At 38.7% G+C, this 19,932-nt stretch overlaps 1 protein-coding gene across 1 annotated transcript in view; it reads left to right on the forward strand.

Annotated features, from left to right (window-relative positions):
* The window catches only part of SCUBE1 (signal peptide, CUB domain and EGF like domain containing 1), a 210,821-nt gene that overhangs the window by 101,165 nt on the left and 89,724 nt on the right, over positions 1-19,932 (forward strand). The window contains exons 5-6 of the mRNA XM_075051294.1: positions 5,600-5,725; positions 13,442-13,558. Coding sequence (XP_074907395.1) covers positions 5,600-5,725; positions 13,442-13,558 — 243 coding nt within the window. The remainder of the gene's footprint in view (positions 1-5,599; positions 5,726-13,441; positions 13,559-19,932) is intronic.

The raw sequence follows: 19,932 nt of genomic DNA on the forward strand, positions 1-19,932 counted from the left end.
GTTCTCTAAAAGGGAAAAGTCCTGAATATCACCGGTAGCAGTTTCATAGCACCACATGGATCCCCTACTCAAGCAGAAGTAATTATCCCCTATAACTAAGATTGATGGAGAGAAGCTAACCACAACAATTGCTTGTTGTTTGTGTTATAAAGATTTATGTTTTACTTTACATACAGGGTATGTTCATAAAAAGTGTGTAAAACAGTTCATAAATAATTAAACACTGTGGCTTATCTGAGTCCAGCAATTCAATGACTTGCATATAACTTATATTTAATGTCTTTTAACTCTTCTGGAAGTTACTGGAACAGAATCATACAAATTATGTGTGATGTATGAATTTCGTAAATCATGTCCACAACTTTTTTAATGATTTCTTTATGAGATTCATTTTTTTGTTAAATAAGGGTGCAACTGTAATAAGAGATTTCACTGTGTACCTGGTGCTAAAATTAACTTATCAACAAAAAAGAGAATCCAATTATGTAGTTTTGAGAACTGTGTATAATTGATGCACATGTCAGTGTGTATATATGGGTTAAGTTCAAGATTTCTTGTATATTCTTACCACATTCAACCACATATAGTCTGACAATATTCTAAAAGTTATTACTGTATGGTATCTTTGGTGCAATTTAAAGTAGTCTTTTTCAGATTGCGTTTGGAATCAGCGTGTTTATTTGAAAGTTATGAAAACCAGCAACAATATAAAACCAGAGTGAGTGAAATTATGACAACATAGAGGATAATGTAAGCATATATGATGAACCACAGAGTAAAATGATTGCTAAAATAATTTGTCTTAATTAAGATGAGAACAGGCAGTGTTAATGAAAAATAAAGGCTGATCAGTACCTGAGTTGTCACAGTCAGCCTGATTTAAGCACTTTCAGAGGTATTGAGCTGAAAACATTTTTAGAGCATAATACAATGGAGAGGTCATTGTATCAGACTGAACATTTTGCAGAACAGCACTCTTAAGAGATTTGTGATAACTAGATGGCAGACTGGATTAATGTAGTAGACTCACACCCAAATCTCTCCTAGGCCAGGAACAAAAATGAATGTGGATTGTAGGTCATACAACAATGTCTGCCACTCTCCCATGAACAATCTTTTGTAACTGAAAGTCAAAGAAAATCCAGGAATGCAATAGGAGAGAGTTTCTCAAGTCATATCTAAAATGCTGAGAGAGGATTCAGTTTACTTAGATTGGTGTTTTCCTTTCTTAAGTGGCATTTCTTTTCCTGTTTATATTTTCCATTGGATTCTGTTTTGCTGTCTTTTTGTAAGGTGAATTTGCTGAGAACGTGTCTGTGTTTGAAAAGGTTTTTTTACTGTCTGCCAGCACTGCTGAAGAGAACATGCACCCGTTTTTGTGCTAGGCTTTAGAGAATGCCTTGAGTAGCAGCATATGGAATTAAGATACTGCTTTTATTAACAGTAAACATGAAAAACCTAGAGCCTTTCAACATTGGACATTTTAGTGTCATGACGATTAAGGGGTTTTTTGGTGTACAGACTTTTATCAACATTTAGTCTTTCCCTTGATTTGGGAACTATGGTTTTTCATTTGACCCATAGTCACATCAGTTCTAGAAGCTGGGACACGCAGATCACTGCAAAAATCAAGAGAAGCAGCTAGGAACAACTCCTTGTGTTCAAAACCAGAGTGATGCAGTTGCGCACACGATGGGGGAGAAAGGGTGGTCACACGGCTGTGTAGTAAAAGATGTAGTTCTGCAAATACGTTATGGTTAAGGCTCAGGTGGAAGATCCATTGCCTGATATTTTGCCCAGGCCATGCAACATACTGAAGTACAACTGCTGTGGGCATAATTCTGTACCGTCTTGGGAAAGGTCGAGGATAATTCTGTAGGTGTTTTCCCTCTTTTCCCTGGTTCTGCATTACACTAGTGAGCTCTAGGAAGGAGCAAGGTGTGAAGCACAGGGCACTCCTCTCAGTGCTGGGGCCCCTCTGCCGAGCTGGGGCTTATTGTGATTACGAGAAAAGCTTCAAAGTTAAATGAGCAGGAGAATCCCACGCAATTTTTCCACGATCATGTTTTTTTACTTGAATGACTAGTTTTCCACTCATTTCTACAAGTCAAGTTGTTTGGCCTTGGTTGTGCCAGTTACCCCCGAGGGAGCACAGCATTTTTGCTGCCTGCCTCCCCTTCGGGTCACCCTGTGTCCTGGGGCCAAGGGAGGCTGAACGCCGTGGCGGGCACTGGGCCGCCTAGGAAACATGCCCCTTTAACATCAGGGGACCGTCTCCCATGCTGTTATTCACACACTTGGCTCCTTATGTAAAAAGCATGTGTACATTAGGTGGCTGCTAAACATTAACTAAAATAAGGCAAAACTTTTGTGAGGAGGTGATAGTGAGCAGAGATGATAACTCAGACATGTCACTACTTCTGTGACAGCAGAGTGATGTGCAGTCAGCAGACCAGTGATTTTACTGGCAGCAGTGCACTCCATCCAGTTCCAGTGTAGGAAAATATGTGTGAGGTGTTTTACGTATTTTTGCTTCGGTTTAGAGTTTGGACTCTAGCACATCCTGCTAAAGAGAATACTGAACAAAGTCAGTTTAGGAGTAATTTTCTCTCGTATTTATATGCATTTGTATAGCAACTAAACTAGTATTAGGAAGGTATTTAGCATATTTTTGTTGGTTTTAGTGTGATTTATATGCTATATCATAAAAGGTTCAGTATTGACTGAAGAGTCAGCTTGCAAAAAAAGTAAATCTTATGTATCAACAATGATTCATAAATCATTTGTGTATGTAGATTGATACAGAAGACATCTGGCCAAATACTGCATTTCCTGAAAAATTAAAATTTGGAATGATTGAAACTATTTTCAAATTAACACAAATTTGGTTTAGATTACATTTTTAAACAAGCCAAAATATTTATTTGCTGCTTTTTTATTTAAATAACTTTTTCAGGCCTAAACAAAATTCTGGTTAGGATTTTTTTGTAATTTAATTTTTAGGGATTTTGAAAATACTAAAATATAAATGAGAAGTTTTGTTGTGGATGAGTTCCTGCTCTTGACTTTCATTTCACCAGAAAACTTACATTTTCTGAAATAATCGTTTTCAGGCTTAGGAGATTTCTGTCGTGTTCTTCTCCAGCTAAACATTGAACTGAATAGTTTTTCTACAGCTCCAACTACCTGATGAATACAGTAACTGAGATGATTAATACAGTAACTGAAATATTGTAGTCTTACACAAAAATAACAGCATAAAATTCTGCTTTGTCTTCTACTTTTGTTTCAAAATGTAATAATTCTGATCTTCAATTTCTCCCGATGTTTTTAGCAGTGCACAATTTCTGTCTTCCCAAGTGATTTCAACAATGGCAGATACTCAGTATCTGTAAGTAAACACTGAAAATCACTTGCTTCATTACACTTCTGGGCCATTAAATATCTTCTTTCATCTATCTAATTCCTCTCTTCTCATTGCCTCAGCAGTGTGACTCAATCAGGCATGTGTTATCTTTCCCAGATCCTTTTCTGAACATAGCATAGTGCACAGGAATGCAGTTTGTCAAACACATTGTGTCTGAAATCCTTTGTTGGGAGAAGTGGAGAGAAAGAGATTATAAAATGCCTCAAAACCTTCAATAAGGCCATTCCCAGGTTTCTTACATCTGTTCAGCCAAACAAAACATTCATACCTCACTTTGATGTATAGGATAGGATGGGATGGGATGGGACAGGATAGGATGGGATCGGATGGGATGGTGTATTGTATGTATTATTTCTTCAATAGCATCTGTTGCCCAGGCTGCAGTTTACAGAGGATAATTTATTTTGTGCTTTGGCAAGTTTTTAGACTCATCAAGGCCAACACAGAGGGGAATTTAGAAGAGAGAAATTTATCTGTTGTCTATAATGTTGATTTTCATAGGCAGTGAGATTTAAGTTCCTGATATTTTGTGTCAGAGAGATGAACAAAAATACCTACTCAGCCTGGTGATGGGTGTTTTTCATTGCTCTGCTAATACAAGCCTTTCCGAGCTAAAGTCAAGCAGTGCAAGTAAGTTCTGAAGCCATTAGCTTCTGTCAGCCTGAGGGAATCGCTGACTGACTTCCTGTAGCATTTCCTCAGAATTTTGTACACAAAGTTTCTTAGTACCTGTCTTACATGCTAATTTGTGTTCAATGAAAAACTATTCTGTATGCAGAGAAACTTCTGCTCAAATTCATCATAAAGCCTTGACACTTGGCTTCAAGTATTTGATGGTGCGGGACCAGCCTCAGCCTAAAGGCAGTCAGTGTGTGTAGATGCCAGAGGTGGCGGGTACGTTTGTGTACTTTCTGTAAGAATAAAAAGGGAGGACAGTGATCGTTTTCCCCCTTGGAAGCAAAATTTTGCAACAGCTCTGAAGAAACATTTATTTAAAGTATGTTGTCACTGTGGGTTTAAGTTGAACATTTTACACCATTTTGAGAAATTAAGCTAGAATAGGTAGGAGTAACCATGTTCCAAAGTGACAAGTGAGCTGTTGAGTCCACCCTGATGTTGCATACACCAGTGTTTTGGGGAATACATGCTGTTTTCACTGTAGTAAGCTGAGTTACGCTGTGAATTCTTTGTCAGTGTACTCTGAGAGAATTTGTCTCTCCTTTCCAGGTCAGATATCCAAGGGGAAGTCTGGGAAGGCTTTGTAATGCAAATAGAGCTAGCCTTCGTTCACACAAGGAATGCTAGATGCTGACCCATAAGGACTGAGTTCAAGATTTCTGTGAATATGTGGGATTTGAATTAACTCTGTAATGAAAGCCTCTGAGAGCATAAGGCGCATTCAGTGTCTAAATCACTTACATGATTTAGAAAGCTAAAATTGGCCCTATGATGATGAAGAGAATACTGGTTGATACTGCTCCTTGGCATAAACATTAACAGGAATACCACCCATGACACTTGGGTGTTTCTTGAACAGCTGGTATGTTTTGTTTAATGTAGTCAAAGAGAAGAGTGGTGGTAGGTTTGTTGGCAGTGGGCTGCGCTTGTGGTGGATGACACAGATAACCAAGATGTGTAACAAATAGCAAAGAAACAGATCCAAGCAAAAATGCTCAGATATAATCTTTGGTAGATTTTGTGTGTTAGAAAATATAAAGCACATTAACAGGCAAATAAAAACGCACCAGGCAGTAACAACCATTAAATTTATACAAACTAAAAATAACAGTGAGCTCAGTTATTCAACTCTGATAATCACCTGCGGGACAGACAACTTCCTGGAGTATCCTTTAAATCCATGATATTTTCATGAAAGATTAGAATATGGATATGGAATGGGGAAATCACAAGTCCTGGGTTTCTACATGCAGCAGAAACACCCTATATTCTACAGTAGTACTTGTTGTATTTGTCCCAGAGGAGGTTTGTCATTTATTACACTGTTTTGTTGATTGTATACCTCTTTTCAGCTGTGTTCTTTTGCTTTGTGGAACATAGTCCAGATGCAAAATTAAAATTACAATTAAAATTACTGGAGGACTGAATGTGTCTAATTATTTTGTAATTTTATTTCAGTACTAATATTTTCTGGTTTGTTTTTTTTTTTTACAGAGGGTATGAACTGTATGAACAAAGATCATGGGTGTGCACACATCTGCCGGGAGACGCCCAAAGGTGGGGTTGCCTGTGAATGTAGGCCTGGCTTTGAACTTGCCAAAAACCAGAAGGACTGCAAATGTAGGTAGATGAAGATTACATTTCAAATGCCCCAAAATGTCTTATTTTCTTCATTGTTGTTATTTTCCAGAAGCCAAGAAATCAACTTTGTTTTGGCCAAAGGTGATTTCAAATTTTAGTAATGTGGTTTTTGCTGTAGAAGTTGTACTTGGGGATGGATAAGAGGGACTGAATAACAGAATGTTGGCAGTAACTCCGTTAGCAAAATGGTAACAACTTTTCTACCTTCCTATGAATTCAGAAAAGTGAGGGATCAGTTTAATCCAGGCTTTGCTTGTAAAGCAAAACAAATAAAGCATAGAGGATTCTGGCTTGCAGTGTTTTGAAGGTCTACAATGATAGATGTATTGATAGATCTACTAATGGATTTAATGATAAACCCACTAGAGCTATCGAATTAAGAGTGTTAATTCCTCTTTTTAAAAGGATGGAGATGTTTGCTCTAGTCCTGATTCTACTGCTCACAGTCTACTTTTCTTGTTATTGCTTGGAAAAGATGCAGCTCTGTCATATATACTGTTCTTCAAAGAAAAACCCTGAGTAATGTATTCTTGAAGCTGGGATGCTGAAGATACCGATAGTCATTAGCCCACAAAATTGGGAATTGTTCTGTACAAGTTAAAATATTGACCCTCTCTAACTCAGCACTGTCATCTGAAAGCTTCCAAATTGCATGGGAGTCTTTCTGATGGCTTCAGTGAGTGTTAGAGCTGACTCCAATCGCTTGCTTTCCTACTTGGTAGCTCTGTGAGAGACAAAAAAAAGGCAGTGCAATAAGATAACAGGAAATGTATTGTGCTTTGCATAGGGATGGTATTTTTGTGATAGCCTTTCTTCCACTTCAACTTTTTTCTTCCTGAGATGTCCACTGTGTAAACATGCTTAGACAATATTCGTTCCTAAAAACAAAGTCAAAAGAATCACCTTTGAATATCATCAAGAAATGCCACAGGATATTGTACAGCCTGATTGCTCCTCAGTATTAAGAGGCTACACAGGGCCAAAGGCAAAAGCACAGAGAAAAATTGCCTTTATGGTAATTCTCATTCTCAATGTTTATTAGAAGTGAACACTGTGTGTTGTTAATTGCAGTGCAACATCAGCTACATTGGTAAAGTGGGAGAGGATGTTTATGTTGTTTATTATTTGTTTCCACAAATTTGTACATTCCTTGGGAATTACATTATCGTTTTGCATAGTGAGATGGTAACAGGAGGATAAGAGCCTTTTCTAGAACAGTATTTCTAAATGCCTCAAGGTTTAGTAGAGTGAAAAACTTGAATTTATTCTGTGCCCTGTGGTGTTCAAATTGTAGTTGGAAGTATAATGAACTTTTGCTGACAGACCTCTAAGTAGGGACACTGAGTTTTTCAAGGCTGCAGAGCTTGCTGCAGAGTACACGACCCCTAAACCCACAACACATTCTGCAAATATGTTCCAGAATTTTATTTAAAATAACTGTACTTCTAGCCCTTCCAAAAGCAAAGAAATATAAAGCTGTAGCCAGATAGCCTGGGACACTAATTGTGAGATTACAGCAGGCTATTTATAAAGGTCTAGTTCTGAAACCAAATCTTGACTTTTAAGAAAACTTTTTCACAGCTAACCATTTCAGTGGAATTGAATTAAATCTTGAGCTGCAGCTTTGCAAGTACTGAGTATAGCTATGTTGAAGAGCTGAAAAAGAGACACTTGCCCCTTGTCAGCCTGGACTGGGTCTGTAGCCCTGCATACCAGGGACTGGTAGGGTCTAATACACCCCTAGTATATCCCTGTATCCCTCTCAATTATTCTGATGTATCATGGTCCCTCCAGGAGACTGTGCCTTTCAGGGTTTGTCAGAGCTTGCTTCTCTGGTTTTTTATGTGAACAAGTGACAGAAAACCAGTACCTCACTAAGTGAATTTTTATCAGCCATTTTATCTGCAATTGAATCAGAATACTGGGAGAGGTTTTCAGATGTATTGGCCCAAGTCCACTAGTAATGAAACATGTGTTCCTCAACAGAAAAAATAGATGTTAAAATAAGTTAGAAAGCATAAAAAATTGGAGGGAGGCCCCCTGCTTTTTATGCATGCATTACAAGATTGTCATTACATCCTAATTACATGATGACATATCACCTGATCATATCATCGCATGCTAATAAGGCAGTCGCTAGTGGTGTCTTGGTTCATTCAGTGTACATGATGGTCAGTGCTCATTAAATAGGCTTTTGTTCAATAGCTTCCTCTCCATAATTCAGTGTCATGCCTTTCCTGCTGCGCAGTTTTTAAACCCTATTGTGAACATAAAATTTTTAATTTCCTCATGGGTTTTCCCATGATACTCATTACTGTAATATCGAAGTGCTTTGTAGGCATTGGTAATGTATTTTCAGAACATTCTTGTCAAGTTAAAAAGTACTGGTTTGCCTATCTTACAAATGGGAAATGAACATAGAGATGTTAATGTCAGAGTCATTTAGTAGTGGTAGGTGATTAACAGGAAACACCCAGAACCCAGCTCAGCATTTATAGCACTTTAGTATGATCAAAGCCAAGCTCCCAATGGCTCCAGCTGTAGTTGCAAATGCCATGGAGAAAGAAATATAATATTAGTAACTTGTCATAGATGTGATTCAAGTGACTTGCCAAGCCCTAAGTAGGAATTCCATGGCAGGGGCAGGTTAGAGTTTTTTTAGAGCTCTATTCACTGTCTGAACAAGACCATCCTTTCTTGACAGTCCCTTTCTGATTTACTACTCATTCTGCAGCAAATGAGACAAGATTCTCCAGCTGTTTCCACAGATCTGACTTTCCCCAGCTCCACTGTGCACTGAATAAGACAGGATTGTTTTTCGCATTTGTCACTAAGGATGGTTATCATGATGCAATAATTCTACGTACCAGAAGTCTGGTATTTTGTAGTTTTTGAGTGCTAAAAATACTGTCTAGTACATTTACAATAAAATGCCATCCCACTTATGCCAAGTGGCAGCTTTTCAGCCCCTGCTGACAATGTTCTCATGCAGCTATTTGCTGTCAGTACAAATACCTCCAGAATGTTAGAAATGTAAGGCCATACTAGAATAAATAATGCAAGCAATGTTGCATGCACAGCTTTATCACATAGAAAGAGATGTTCATATATTTATATAAATTATATATTGAATGGCCAATTTAGTTAAAAACCAGTGCAATTTTTAATTTATCTGGAATTACAATGTGCTGGTTCGAATGGTCACAGAAAGCCATGCTACAAAAATAAAAGTTCTGGCTTATTGCAAATTCCGTGGCATCTGAGCCATAGTATATATTTCAATCCACATACAGACGAGATCAGGACATCATTGTCTTAGGGGATTTTGGGGGTTAGTGGGTACTATGTGCTAGGTTTAATAATTGGCCATATGTTTTCAAATACTCCTTGTCATGGCCATGTCAGATGGAAGAGACCAGAAAAAGGATTATATGAAAGTTCAGAGAAGCACCGAAAACAGAATTTAGCCTGTAGAATGAGGCTGAATTCTGGTATTTTCTCTCTTCTGAGGGTTTTAGCATGAAACATCAATATCATTATTTAGTGGAATAAGTACATTAAAATACCTTTTGATCTTTAAGATGTCATTCCTCTTCCAGACAGTTGTTTCTTGTCTTTCACCATCAAGATGTCATTTCAAGACTAGCCCATCTATTTCTATGGATGTAAGCACTGGCCCACGTGCAAAGCAGTGTCTCAGGACTGCTTAGCTCAGCCCAGCCAAACTGAACAGATGCTGCTGCTTACAGCACAGGCAGGTGGACAGTTAGGGAGATGATGCCACACTGCCAGCTTGCAGGCCCTGAAACGTGGCTGGCCAGTTCAAAAGCCTGAGCGTTATAGTCAGCAAAAAAAATCAGTCTTGTTTGACGGCTGTTTGAAGCATCAGTGTCAGGGCTTTGGCTCAGGATGCCCCATAGCTCTTCATTCACAGTAGAAACTGTTGGGAGAATAGACTGGTAACTTGGCCACCAGCATTAGACACCTCACATAGGTGGTGTGCATCTTTGTAGGGCTTGTGTGCTGTTTCTACTCATGTTTGTAGCCAACACGAGCAAAGCCTTCCCTATGAGATGCTGGGTTTAGCCAGTTGTACAGGGTATTTCTAAGGGAAATCAGGGGTATCACTAAGGGAAAGAGCCTTGCACTTGATTGCACTTAAGACATACAGGAATGCTGAAGCAGTGCCAAAAGCAATGGTGTTACTCTGGTTTTAAATCTGCTACGTGGGGATAAGTATATCTGAGTTCTAACACATATGTGTATATTCTCCTTCGGTAAAAAAAAAAAAAAAAGAAAAAAGAAAAATTACTTACTATTTTCCATCCCTTTTATTGTAACATGATTCATAATATTTGAAGGTGATCTGTGTCTATCAGAAGTTACAATTTGCCTCTTTTTGTTTGCCTTTTTAATGTCACAGACTCTGAATGATCACACAGTCTTTTGCATAGCTGTAGAGTCCAAATTTATCAGAAATAATTTTTAAAAGAACACTTTGAGATTTCTCATTAATTTTGCTTTAATGCTTTCTGACAAAAATGGAGTAGATCTGGATGTCCCTTTGCTTTTAAATAGTTTTGGTTTTCTTCCTCTGAGCAAGAGAAACTTCTCAGTGTGTCATTGCCACAGAATTAAGGCTGGAAGGAAATTGAAATGACATGTTTTACAACAGGATTTTGTACCGATTTCACCTGCAGAGCTGTCAAGCTCCAGAATTTTGGCTCAAGTTGCTTAACATAAATAAATAAATAAATTGTAGTCTAGACAGAAATTCAAATCCTTCAAAAATGTGATTTAATAATATTTGTAAGAGACAGGAAAATGAACTGACCTGTGTCTGTGTTCATTGACTGGGTAGAATACGAACCAGTAACTTCAGTATACAGGGAAACTATAAAAGAAGTGTGTGATTCTGCAGGATTTAGTATAAACCCCATCAGTCTGGTGCGATTTTTCATAGACAAATATAGTGAGGAAAAGTCCCTCATTACGTGGATCAGGGAAAACATGTTAAGATATTTTCATCTCTGCCAGCAGAGGTTTCAGCAAGGAATGCCAAAAATAACCACTGCAGTCAAGTTGTTCGAAATATACACGTTGTTGCTGATTGCACTTTAAAATCCTCAATAAAAGTACTGTTGGCTAGAAATGTATTTAAACATCTGGCATAAACAACACGTTTAAGTTAATTTCTGATGGCACTGCAGTCCAACAGGGATAGAAGCATTGAATGGACCTCCACATAGTCCGAGAGGGTTACAGGGTCAAGAAGAAGGGGAGGATAGGTAGATGGAAATTACCTTATCCTGGATGAGCTCTGCCAGTGTGAGCCCAATACTGTGGATATCGCAGGCAGCTGCCTTCTGTACCACTTACTGCCCCTGCTTGTTCACATCCCAGACGCAGCCAGCCAGAAGAGAGCTCACGTTGGCAGTCAGGCTGCAGCCAGCAGATTGAAACAACCTCCGTCCATTCCTCTAGCTCTCAGCTAGGCTGCAAACCAGTATTTCATCTACCTCCAGATTAACCAGGAGGTTACTGCTGCACACATAATGTGGCAGAGAGAGCGAGCCGCAAGAAAAATATTGACCCCCAAAGACTGGAAATCAAAGAATGGGCAAAAAGAGGAGAGGTGAATACAGACAGGCATTGTGCTGAGCAAGGGAATGATTTTTTCAGCGTGACTGCATGGAAAAGCTGGGAGGTTTAAGAATGGAGAATTGATGTAAAATTTTAATTTGTTTTGCATCAAAAATAAAAACTAAAACGTTATTGTGTATTGAAGGAAACGAAATGCTGCTTCCACTTGATGGAAAGCAGAATGGTTTGCTTCGTGTATTTTTTTACAAGAAATTAATAGCTGTGTTCTAAAACTGGAGAAGGAGAAAGACTAGGCCATGAGTCTGTTCCCTCGGTATCTCTGAACAACGTAGGGATTTTATTCAGAGTGTACAATGTGAAGGACCAAGGATGCTTGCACCTGTAGTGGCCTCTGGTCTGTACTCGCTTGGGAGATGGACAGTTCCTGTTGTGATCTTTGCCAGACTTCGGAGACCGTGGATGTAAACTTGTGGTTCCCACGCTGGCAGGAGGTTTTAATGGGAATTCTGTTAGGTATGCTGTGGTGGGTCTCCCTCACTTGCTTTTCTTAGAATTGTTCTATTTTAAGCAAAATACCTAAGTGATTACAGAGCGTGGCATGACTATTCAGCACTGGGACACTCACGCCAGAGGTGGGATATTTCAGTTAGAGTCACTGTGACTGAAAATTCCAGTCTACTCCATTTTAAGAAGCTAGCGCTAAAGCAGAGTCACTGAGGTCAGTGGGAAATTGTATGAGTTTAGCCCTATTGGATTAGATAGAACCTCAGTTTAGATTAGATACATGATTTTAAAATCCTGCTAACCATTATCTGGGTTTTACTGAATATTGCAGTTTGCTACTCTGGCTCTTTTATAAACTCATTTATCTAGACGGAAAATTCTGCTGAGACCAATGTGAGGAAGTTCCTTCTGATTAGTAGGAGGCAGTACTTAAATTACTGTAGTCAGTATTTAAATTACTGTAACATTTCAAAACATTGAAGTCCTCTGAAATGATGAGTATGATATAACTGAATAATGGTATATTGGATTTCCCCTGTAGCTGCCAGTATGTATATACCAATAAAGAACCTAGTCCAAATTACCTGTATATAAAGACAGTAAATTGAATTCTGAATTCTGAATTCAGTCAGATCAGAATTGTGTTATTCAGCATCAAGCTATGCAACTGCAAAAGTTTAAATGGAACAGGGGCAGACAAGAGGCATTGTTAATGGCGCTAGCCCGCTTAGTATTTTAAAACTGGTTTGTCTTAATAGTCAGAAATTAAATCCATCATGTAACAAAGGAAATTGAATCTGACCTATTAATTCGTGTAAGCTTCAAAATGACCTCTCATGAAAAATGTTTGCTTTAATGTATTTTTAGTATTTTTTCACTGGAGGACATTTTAATTGCTAAAAGCCATTTTGCACTGTATGCTTGGAAGTGAAAGTGACATCTCCAATGTTTCCTTTCTTGTTGAGGCCAGTGCACTGCAGGGCCATAACAGCTGTGTATTTTTTGTTTCAGAGAAGAAGGAAAAAAAACCCCAGGTTTCCTATTTTATTTTTAAACATCTTCTCCTCTAGGAGAACCAGTACTTGAAATAATAGATTTCAAGACTTATATGGTTCTATTCTTGCTGTTTGGTCTGCTTCCTCCACTTAGAAAATGAAGGGGAAGGAAAAGAGAAATGCTGTCTATAGACTTGAAAATATGCATCTGTATTAGTAGACTGCTCATTTCTTCACGCCATATACATCACGGATATGAAGCATGTAGCTTTTAGGCAGAGATGGAACCACTCATACTAAAATTATGAATGCAAATAGGCTGGGGAAAAAGTAGCACATGCTGCTTTTTTTTTTTCTCTTTTTTAGTTCACTGCACGGATTGAGAGTAGGGCGCAAGACAGGAGCGTGGCTAAGATAAGGGGTGGTCAGAAAGAATAAGAAATGCAAAGAACTGCAAATACAAATGTGATGTTGCCTTATGTCTTGGTTTGTTACTGCTCTTCTGTATTCTGAAAGGCCCTCAAGACTAATTGGTTTCATTGTCATTTTATTTATATATACATATATACACATTCATTTGGGGCTTAACTAGTAACCTGTAACTATGGGAATGGAGGCTGCCAACACACCTGTGATGACACAGATACTGGTCCTGTGTGTGGTTGTCATCAGAAGTATGCCCTACATTCGGATGGCCGAACCTGCATTGGTAAGTACTTCTCTGCAGTGCATTTTATTTCGTATTCTTCATAGAATATATATGTGCACATATGTGTGTGTGTGTGTGTGTGTGTGCGCGCGTGTGTGTTTGTATCTCACAGGCGTTTAGCACCATTGCTGAGAGAAGTGTATAACAGCAGTTCCTGGCCGTAGTAGCTAAAGTCACATTACACAGAGGGAGAAGCGTTTGTGTGTGTTTTGTCAAAATGTTTGTTAATGAAGTATGCATTTGTTACTCCTCTGCAACTTTTATTTCTTTTCATAACTCTAATAATTTTTGAAGTAAAAAGGTGTAGAACTTTCATAATTATGAATGAAAGTTCAGCTCTTCCATTCACTTTCAGGAGTCAAGACTTCCTTGCATAAGCAAGGTGAGGAAAATGATCTTCTTTTCTAAGCTGTTATCGGGGAAAATTAATCATCATGATGTGCTTTCTTCCCTGTTGTATGTTTTATGATTCTAAAAATTAACAGCAGTTGTAGTGAATAAGCTTTGACTCAGGTTATCAGTAGGAAAAAGCCGTTCAAGAGGTGGAGCATCTTGGGGGATGCTATGCAAACGTTTACGGTTATGAAATATATTATTTGCTTAACACCATTTCTTTCCACCCTGCTTTTTTTTTTTTTTTTAAATAAAAAAAGATATTTTTGCATACTGCGAGTTAAGATTTGGAAATTCTTACTCACAGCTCAGAACCTAAAATCCATAATGGTTTTCATTAGCATTGTGGTCATCTTGACTTTTTTGTTTGTTTAATTTCAAATTCTTACAAATTCCTAGTAATTTCCTGAGGTTCAAAAAGAATGGACACATATTTATCATCTTTTCTCTCCTTTATCAATACTGCAAGACAGAGCACTTGAAACCCATGGAAATCTGTCAGTTATCTTTAGTGATCCCTTGGTCAGATCCACGGCATAAAACTCCGTGGCTGCCCGGAGCCTCACTCACTTCTGATGGGTTTGATTGCACAAATTGTGTGGTGGGGTGAGGGTTATGCTGGCAGAGGTAGAGCTGAACAAGGTTCAGTGCTGGACTCTGCCTCGCTGTATACACAAGCTATGTCTCAGCTTACGGGATCTCTCAGCTAGTACTTTTGATTAACACAGAGGGCTCCATCGTACAGTCCCTCTGTTTAAATAACCCTCCCTAAAGCCTGTGGCGGTTCCAGATGCAGAGAATTTACAAGAGCGAGGGCCTTGAGAGCAGGTTTTATTGAATGGATAATTGATCTTCTATTTATTAGCCTTCATTAATATCCTTGGATTGATGTTTTATTTTGTCCAGCGTGTAAAAATTATTTTTAAAGCTGTGTACACTGCACCTGTTTTTACTTTTTTTTCTGTTTGTGTAATGTAATACATACAACTCCATGTTACATTCCTTGGTCTTGTGATGTAAGTGCCTGTGCTGATTTTCTTCCCTCTTGAGTAGTTCTTTCTCTTAGAATACTTCTAAATTTTTTATTTTTTTTTTAATTTTTATTCCTGCTTTCTGGTGATGGTTCCTGATTGCCTGTCTTGTCTGATAACTGACGTTCATTAATTATTTACAGAGAAAAAAAACCCAAAAAACCTCAAACAAAAGCCTCTATTGCAGCCTGATCCCATCTAGAACTTGTTAAAAACAAAACAAAACAACTTCTTGTTACCACTCAACCATGTAGTGTTGCCACAAACAAAACCTGCCAGCCTCCTCCTCCTCCTCACTTCAGTGATTCCAGTGTTTGCTGTCTTCAGTGGTGTATATATTCCAGGCATCACTGCAAGAATGCAAACTTCTGCAATGCCAGATAAATACTTGTTGACCCTTTGTCTAACATATTTTGTCTTTGTTTGCTTGACTTATCCTTTTATTTTATTTTTTTATGTTTGCTGCATGTGAAAGTCCCCATTTGCATTTTGGTTTTTTTCCTAATAAGCATTTCCCTCTCCGTATAAATCATTTTATTTGCTCAACTGCTGCTTCTCCATTGCTCTCCAGTATCAGAAATCTTTATTTTTATTTCACTTACTGATCATCTCTTCCCACACTTGTGACTGTTTCTGTGTATTCCTAATGAAGCATAACCAAACTAAAGTCCTCATTATGCTGTATGAAACTCTTACATGTAGGATATCAGAGACTACCTTGTAAAATGACCTTTGCTGACATCATCTCGCTTACTGCATGCTTATAAAATTACTAAACCCTGTTCTTGCAACATCTTTCCTAGCATTGAATGTTTAGCTAGTAGTGTTTCATAGACAAGCAGGCAACCAGCACTGCCCAAATTGATCTTTTTTTGTTTGGTTGGTTTGTTGTTTGTTTATTTTTGTTGTTGTTTTTGTTTAATTTGCATGCTGTTGTTTGATTTCTCCTCACGACATGTCAATGTGTACGAGACTATGGTGCATCCGTGCCCATCCATCACCGGACTCTTCTAGCTCTCTCTGTCTCGGTCTTCCGCCTGCCATCTTCAGATCCTGGTGCCACCGTTAGCCTGAATCACTTTACAGTTTGTCTTTGTAGTTTGTTTAACTAGCATCCCTGAATTTTAATTTTTATCATTAACACCTCTCTGGGGCACTCATGTTAGCTGTCTTGTTCTCCAGTAGGAATCTAGCTTCCTGTATGTGGTTTAATTACTTCATGGTTGACCATTCTTCCTCCTCCCCCTCTTTCTTCCTCCTTTACCTAAACACCCTTTAATTTTATCCTGGGGTCTCAAAGGGAATTAACTCTCTAACGGGGATTTAGTGCTTTCATGCCTTGCTTCTTGGCTTTGGCTGTGCCATGCCAAGAAACTGTCTTAGGCAGTGGAAAATTGGGCTTGTGATTAACCAACTGCTCCATGTTTGTCCCTTACTTGTGTTTTAGAGAAGGATGAGGCTGCAATTGAGAGTTCTGAGTACAATGCCACGTCAGTAGCTGATGTGGACAAGCGGGTGAAACGGCGGCTACTTATGGGTAACACTTTTCTTCCACTTCCTTTGTTGTGCTCTCACTTTTGTCTGTATGTGTGTGGGGGGGAGGTTCTCTTTTGGTCTCATTTGGTCCCTTTGGTTTTGTTTTGGTTTGTTTTTTTTTAACCTGGCTTCATCTGTGTGGAAAGGTCACCAATTTTGTTAAGTTCTCACCTGTTGTACGACTTCATTTCTTGTTTTTAAACTTTTTTTTCCTAATGCTGCAGCTTTAATGTTCAATTTCTTCTGCATAGAAAGAAGCTTTTGCCATTAACCTTACTTACCTTATGCAGGCTATTTCCTACATGTGATTCGTGTGTGTTTGTGTGTATGTGTTGCTGTAGGATTCCTGAAAAATCTCATGTTGCAGACCTGCCTATTGACTATTAAGTGGATGATGATGATATAAAACAATGTTGTATCACATATGTGGTGTTAAATGAACAACTGTATTTGCCTACTTAAAATTTGCAACACTTTTGATTGAAATGTAAACATTATGACTGGAAATTCATTTATTTCCATTATGCAGCTATGTTAGTAGCCACCGAAAGATCTTTCCCTAGTGACTAGTGAGTTTCCATATGTTCTTCTTTGAAGACTGAACCATGGCTTGTTTCTCTGTGTTGTTGGAGCCTGAGAGTGGAAGGGATGAGGAAGTGCATTGAACAATGAAGATAGTTCTGTAGCCTTTGCTCTCAGTTAACCCATTGTGCACCCTTGTACTTGTCTTCTTCATGTTACATTTATGGCCATTAGTGAGAATGACCTTTCGGGAATAGAAAGGGTAGAGTGGCTGGACCTCTGCCAGACTTTTCATGTGACAAAGAGCGCAGGGTAGCACAGGCTGCTGAATGATGTTGGCAGTTTGGAGGGTTTCAGGTGGTTTATTACTCTGTGTTTTCCATTCTGATGCTCTACTCACCACTTATAATTCTTTCCACTAGGTTTTAAACATAGTGAGCATTGGTGAGATGTACCCAATGAACCATTTATAAGACAGCGATTCTTCACCCATAGAAGAGATTCTGGCAGGACAAGATTCTGTTCTCTTCCCTCCTGGTCGTTATTTCATTTTTTAAATCCATTGAGTCCATTGCAGACTCTGTCCAGCTAGCCCTTGGCAAGCTCAGCTCTGGCTGTACGCATCCACACCTATCTGGAAGGACCGCCTCTAGGACACCAGGAGCCTCACTTTGAATATTTAGTTGACTGCTGGGCTAATAGTTGGAGTGGGTGGCAATATTTATAAAGTTTCCACATCACTTGTATCTCTTCACCCATGACAAACCATCCGCTTAACCATAGGCCAGCATACAACCACTGTGTAGGAAATGGCACGGTGTTACAACTCTGAAATGGTATTAGATGATAATATTGAAAATATTGAAAATATTTTACCTCATGTGAAAACCTGGGCATATGTTCCTTTATTTTGAGATTATCTAGGATTGTTAATTTGTAATTAGTTTGCAGACCTATCAAGTGACCCATATCAATTTATTGTTTAATGATGCACTGTTTTAATTAATTAATTAAACATGGCTTACATTCTAATTAATTAATTAATTAATTAATTAAACATGGCTAACAAAAGCCATGAGGCAGCTCATCTTGCTTTCTTAAGGTGCTGTTAACACTTCTAGCTGTAATTTCAGTAAGACGCATAGTCTCACAGGAAGTCAGGAAAAAAATGTGCAAATGGCCTCTAGACCACTGGAAAACCCAATCCTCTAGGTCTAAATGGTGAGTTTGCCCAGCCACTAACAGTATGTACAATATGGTTTAGAGGGACTGGGCAACATAGTGCATTGCGTTGCTGCCTCACCCTCTGATAAAATTATCCAACCTGAAAATAAGCTCACACTGCTTACAAGAGTCCAGGCAAATAGAATTACTAAATTATGATTAGCAACAAGTTTCTTAGTTACACCAGGTCTGCAAGTTCCAAGCTGAACATAGACTCTAGAAATAGGTTTAGGGAGATAGTTAAAAATCCAGTTTGCAAAATACATTGTTTAACTCTCCAGTACCTCCTGTACTAGCAGCTATCAGCCAAGAGCTCAGAGTTTATGAACATGCTGTGTTTGAACAACTGATTCCTTAGACAAACATTAACTAGAGCTGAAAAGAAATTTAATTAGTAAGTGAGTGGGTGGCTTATAACTTAGGGACTTTTCTACTTGTTTATTTCTACTGATGTCTGATGCTCAGAAAATCCACCATTTATTTTTTTAATGGAGTCTTACTACATCTCAAAAGTGTAGTGACATTTCCATGAAATTCCATGTATCTTCAGATGCTTTCTAAACAGCTGTTTTAGAAAGTACTGGAAGGCTCCTCAGGAAACTTTGTCACCACCTTTTGTAAATGGACTGTGATTTTTGACCCTCCTGCAGGCAGTCTTGGGAGAGTAGGAAAAGTAGATGACTTCATGTAATTTTAGTAGTCTGATGAAAGATGCTTTCAATTGCAAGCCCTGAGACAATAATTTCTAGTCCCCTGTCCTTTGCTGCATGCTATTAAAATGACTATGATCTGTATAACCCTTAATATCAGCCAAGGCTAAGAATAAACTTACATGAGATTACTTTAGGAGAACAGGACTGCTGTCAGACATAACTGCCTATGCCACTCATTCTGCTACAGCAACACTGGCCACCTCTGTGGCTCAGAGTGACTCGTACAGGGGCCTGTGTTCTAGTCAGGGTGTGGTCCTGTGACTTATGGCTAAATCTTAAACAGAGATAAGCAGATAAATACACTTCATTCCTTGCTGTTAGATGCATTTTTGTCTAGATCTTGTGGGGCAGACAAGAAACTGGTCTTCTCTGATGATCTACAAGAAGCCTTCCTTTAGAGCCATCTAATGATTCCTGGGAATTTTTATGCAACTTTTTTCATAATGTTCGGAAAGACCCCGAGAGCTTCCAGCTGTCCTTTATCTCCCCTGTTCAGACAAAACCACTTGGGTTCAGAGTAAAGAGCACTCTCATTAAAGAGATGGCACTGAATGACTTTTCTGTGATCGGTGAATGTTGCACTGCATTGCTGTTCATGCAGATCAGTTACATTTTCTTCACTTCCCCCTGGGCCATTGCCATTGTAGAGTGGAAAGGAGTGCAGCCTTAATTGTACTGCAGGTGGGCTTCTGGTGAGGTTCTGCCATCTGCCAGAGTTCTGTGTTGGGTGCTGTAAACTGGATGTCGAGCCACATACGTTCTGTAGATTAGGAAGGACAGTGCACGCATCCAAGCATTTAAAACCAGAGCATTACCATTATCTGCAAGGTATGTTTACATCCACCTTGTTGCAGAACACCTTGCACTTACTATAAATCTAGGGCACAACCAGTGTTTTCAGGTCGTCTTAAACATCTGGTGTAGATCTTGCAGTTAGTTGAGCACTGCCTTCAGC

The sequence above is a fragment of the Buteo buteo genome, chromosome 19, assembly GCF_964188355.1.
Source record: "Buteo buteo chromosome 19, bButBut1.hap1.1, whole genome shotgun sequence".
NCBI lineage: Eukaryota > Metazoa > Chordata > Aves > Accipitriformes > Accipitridae > Buteo > Buteo buteo.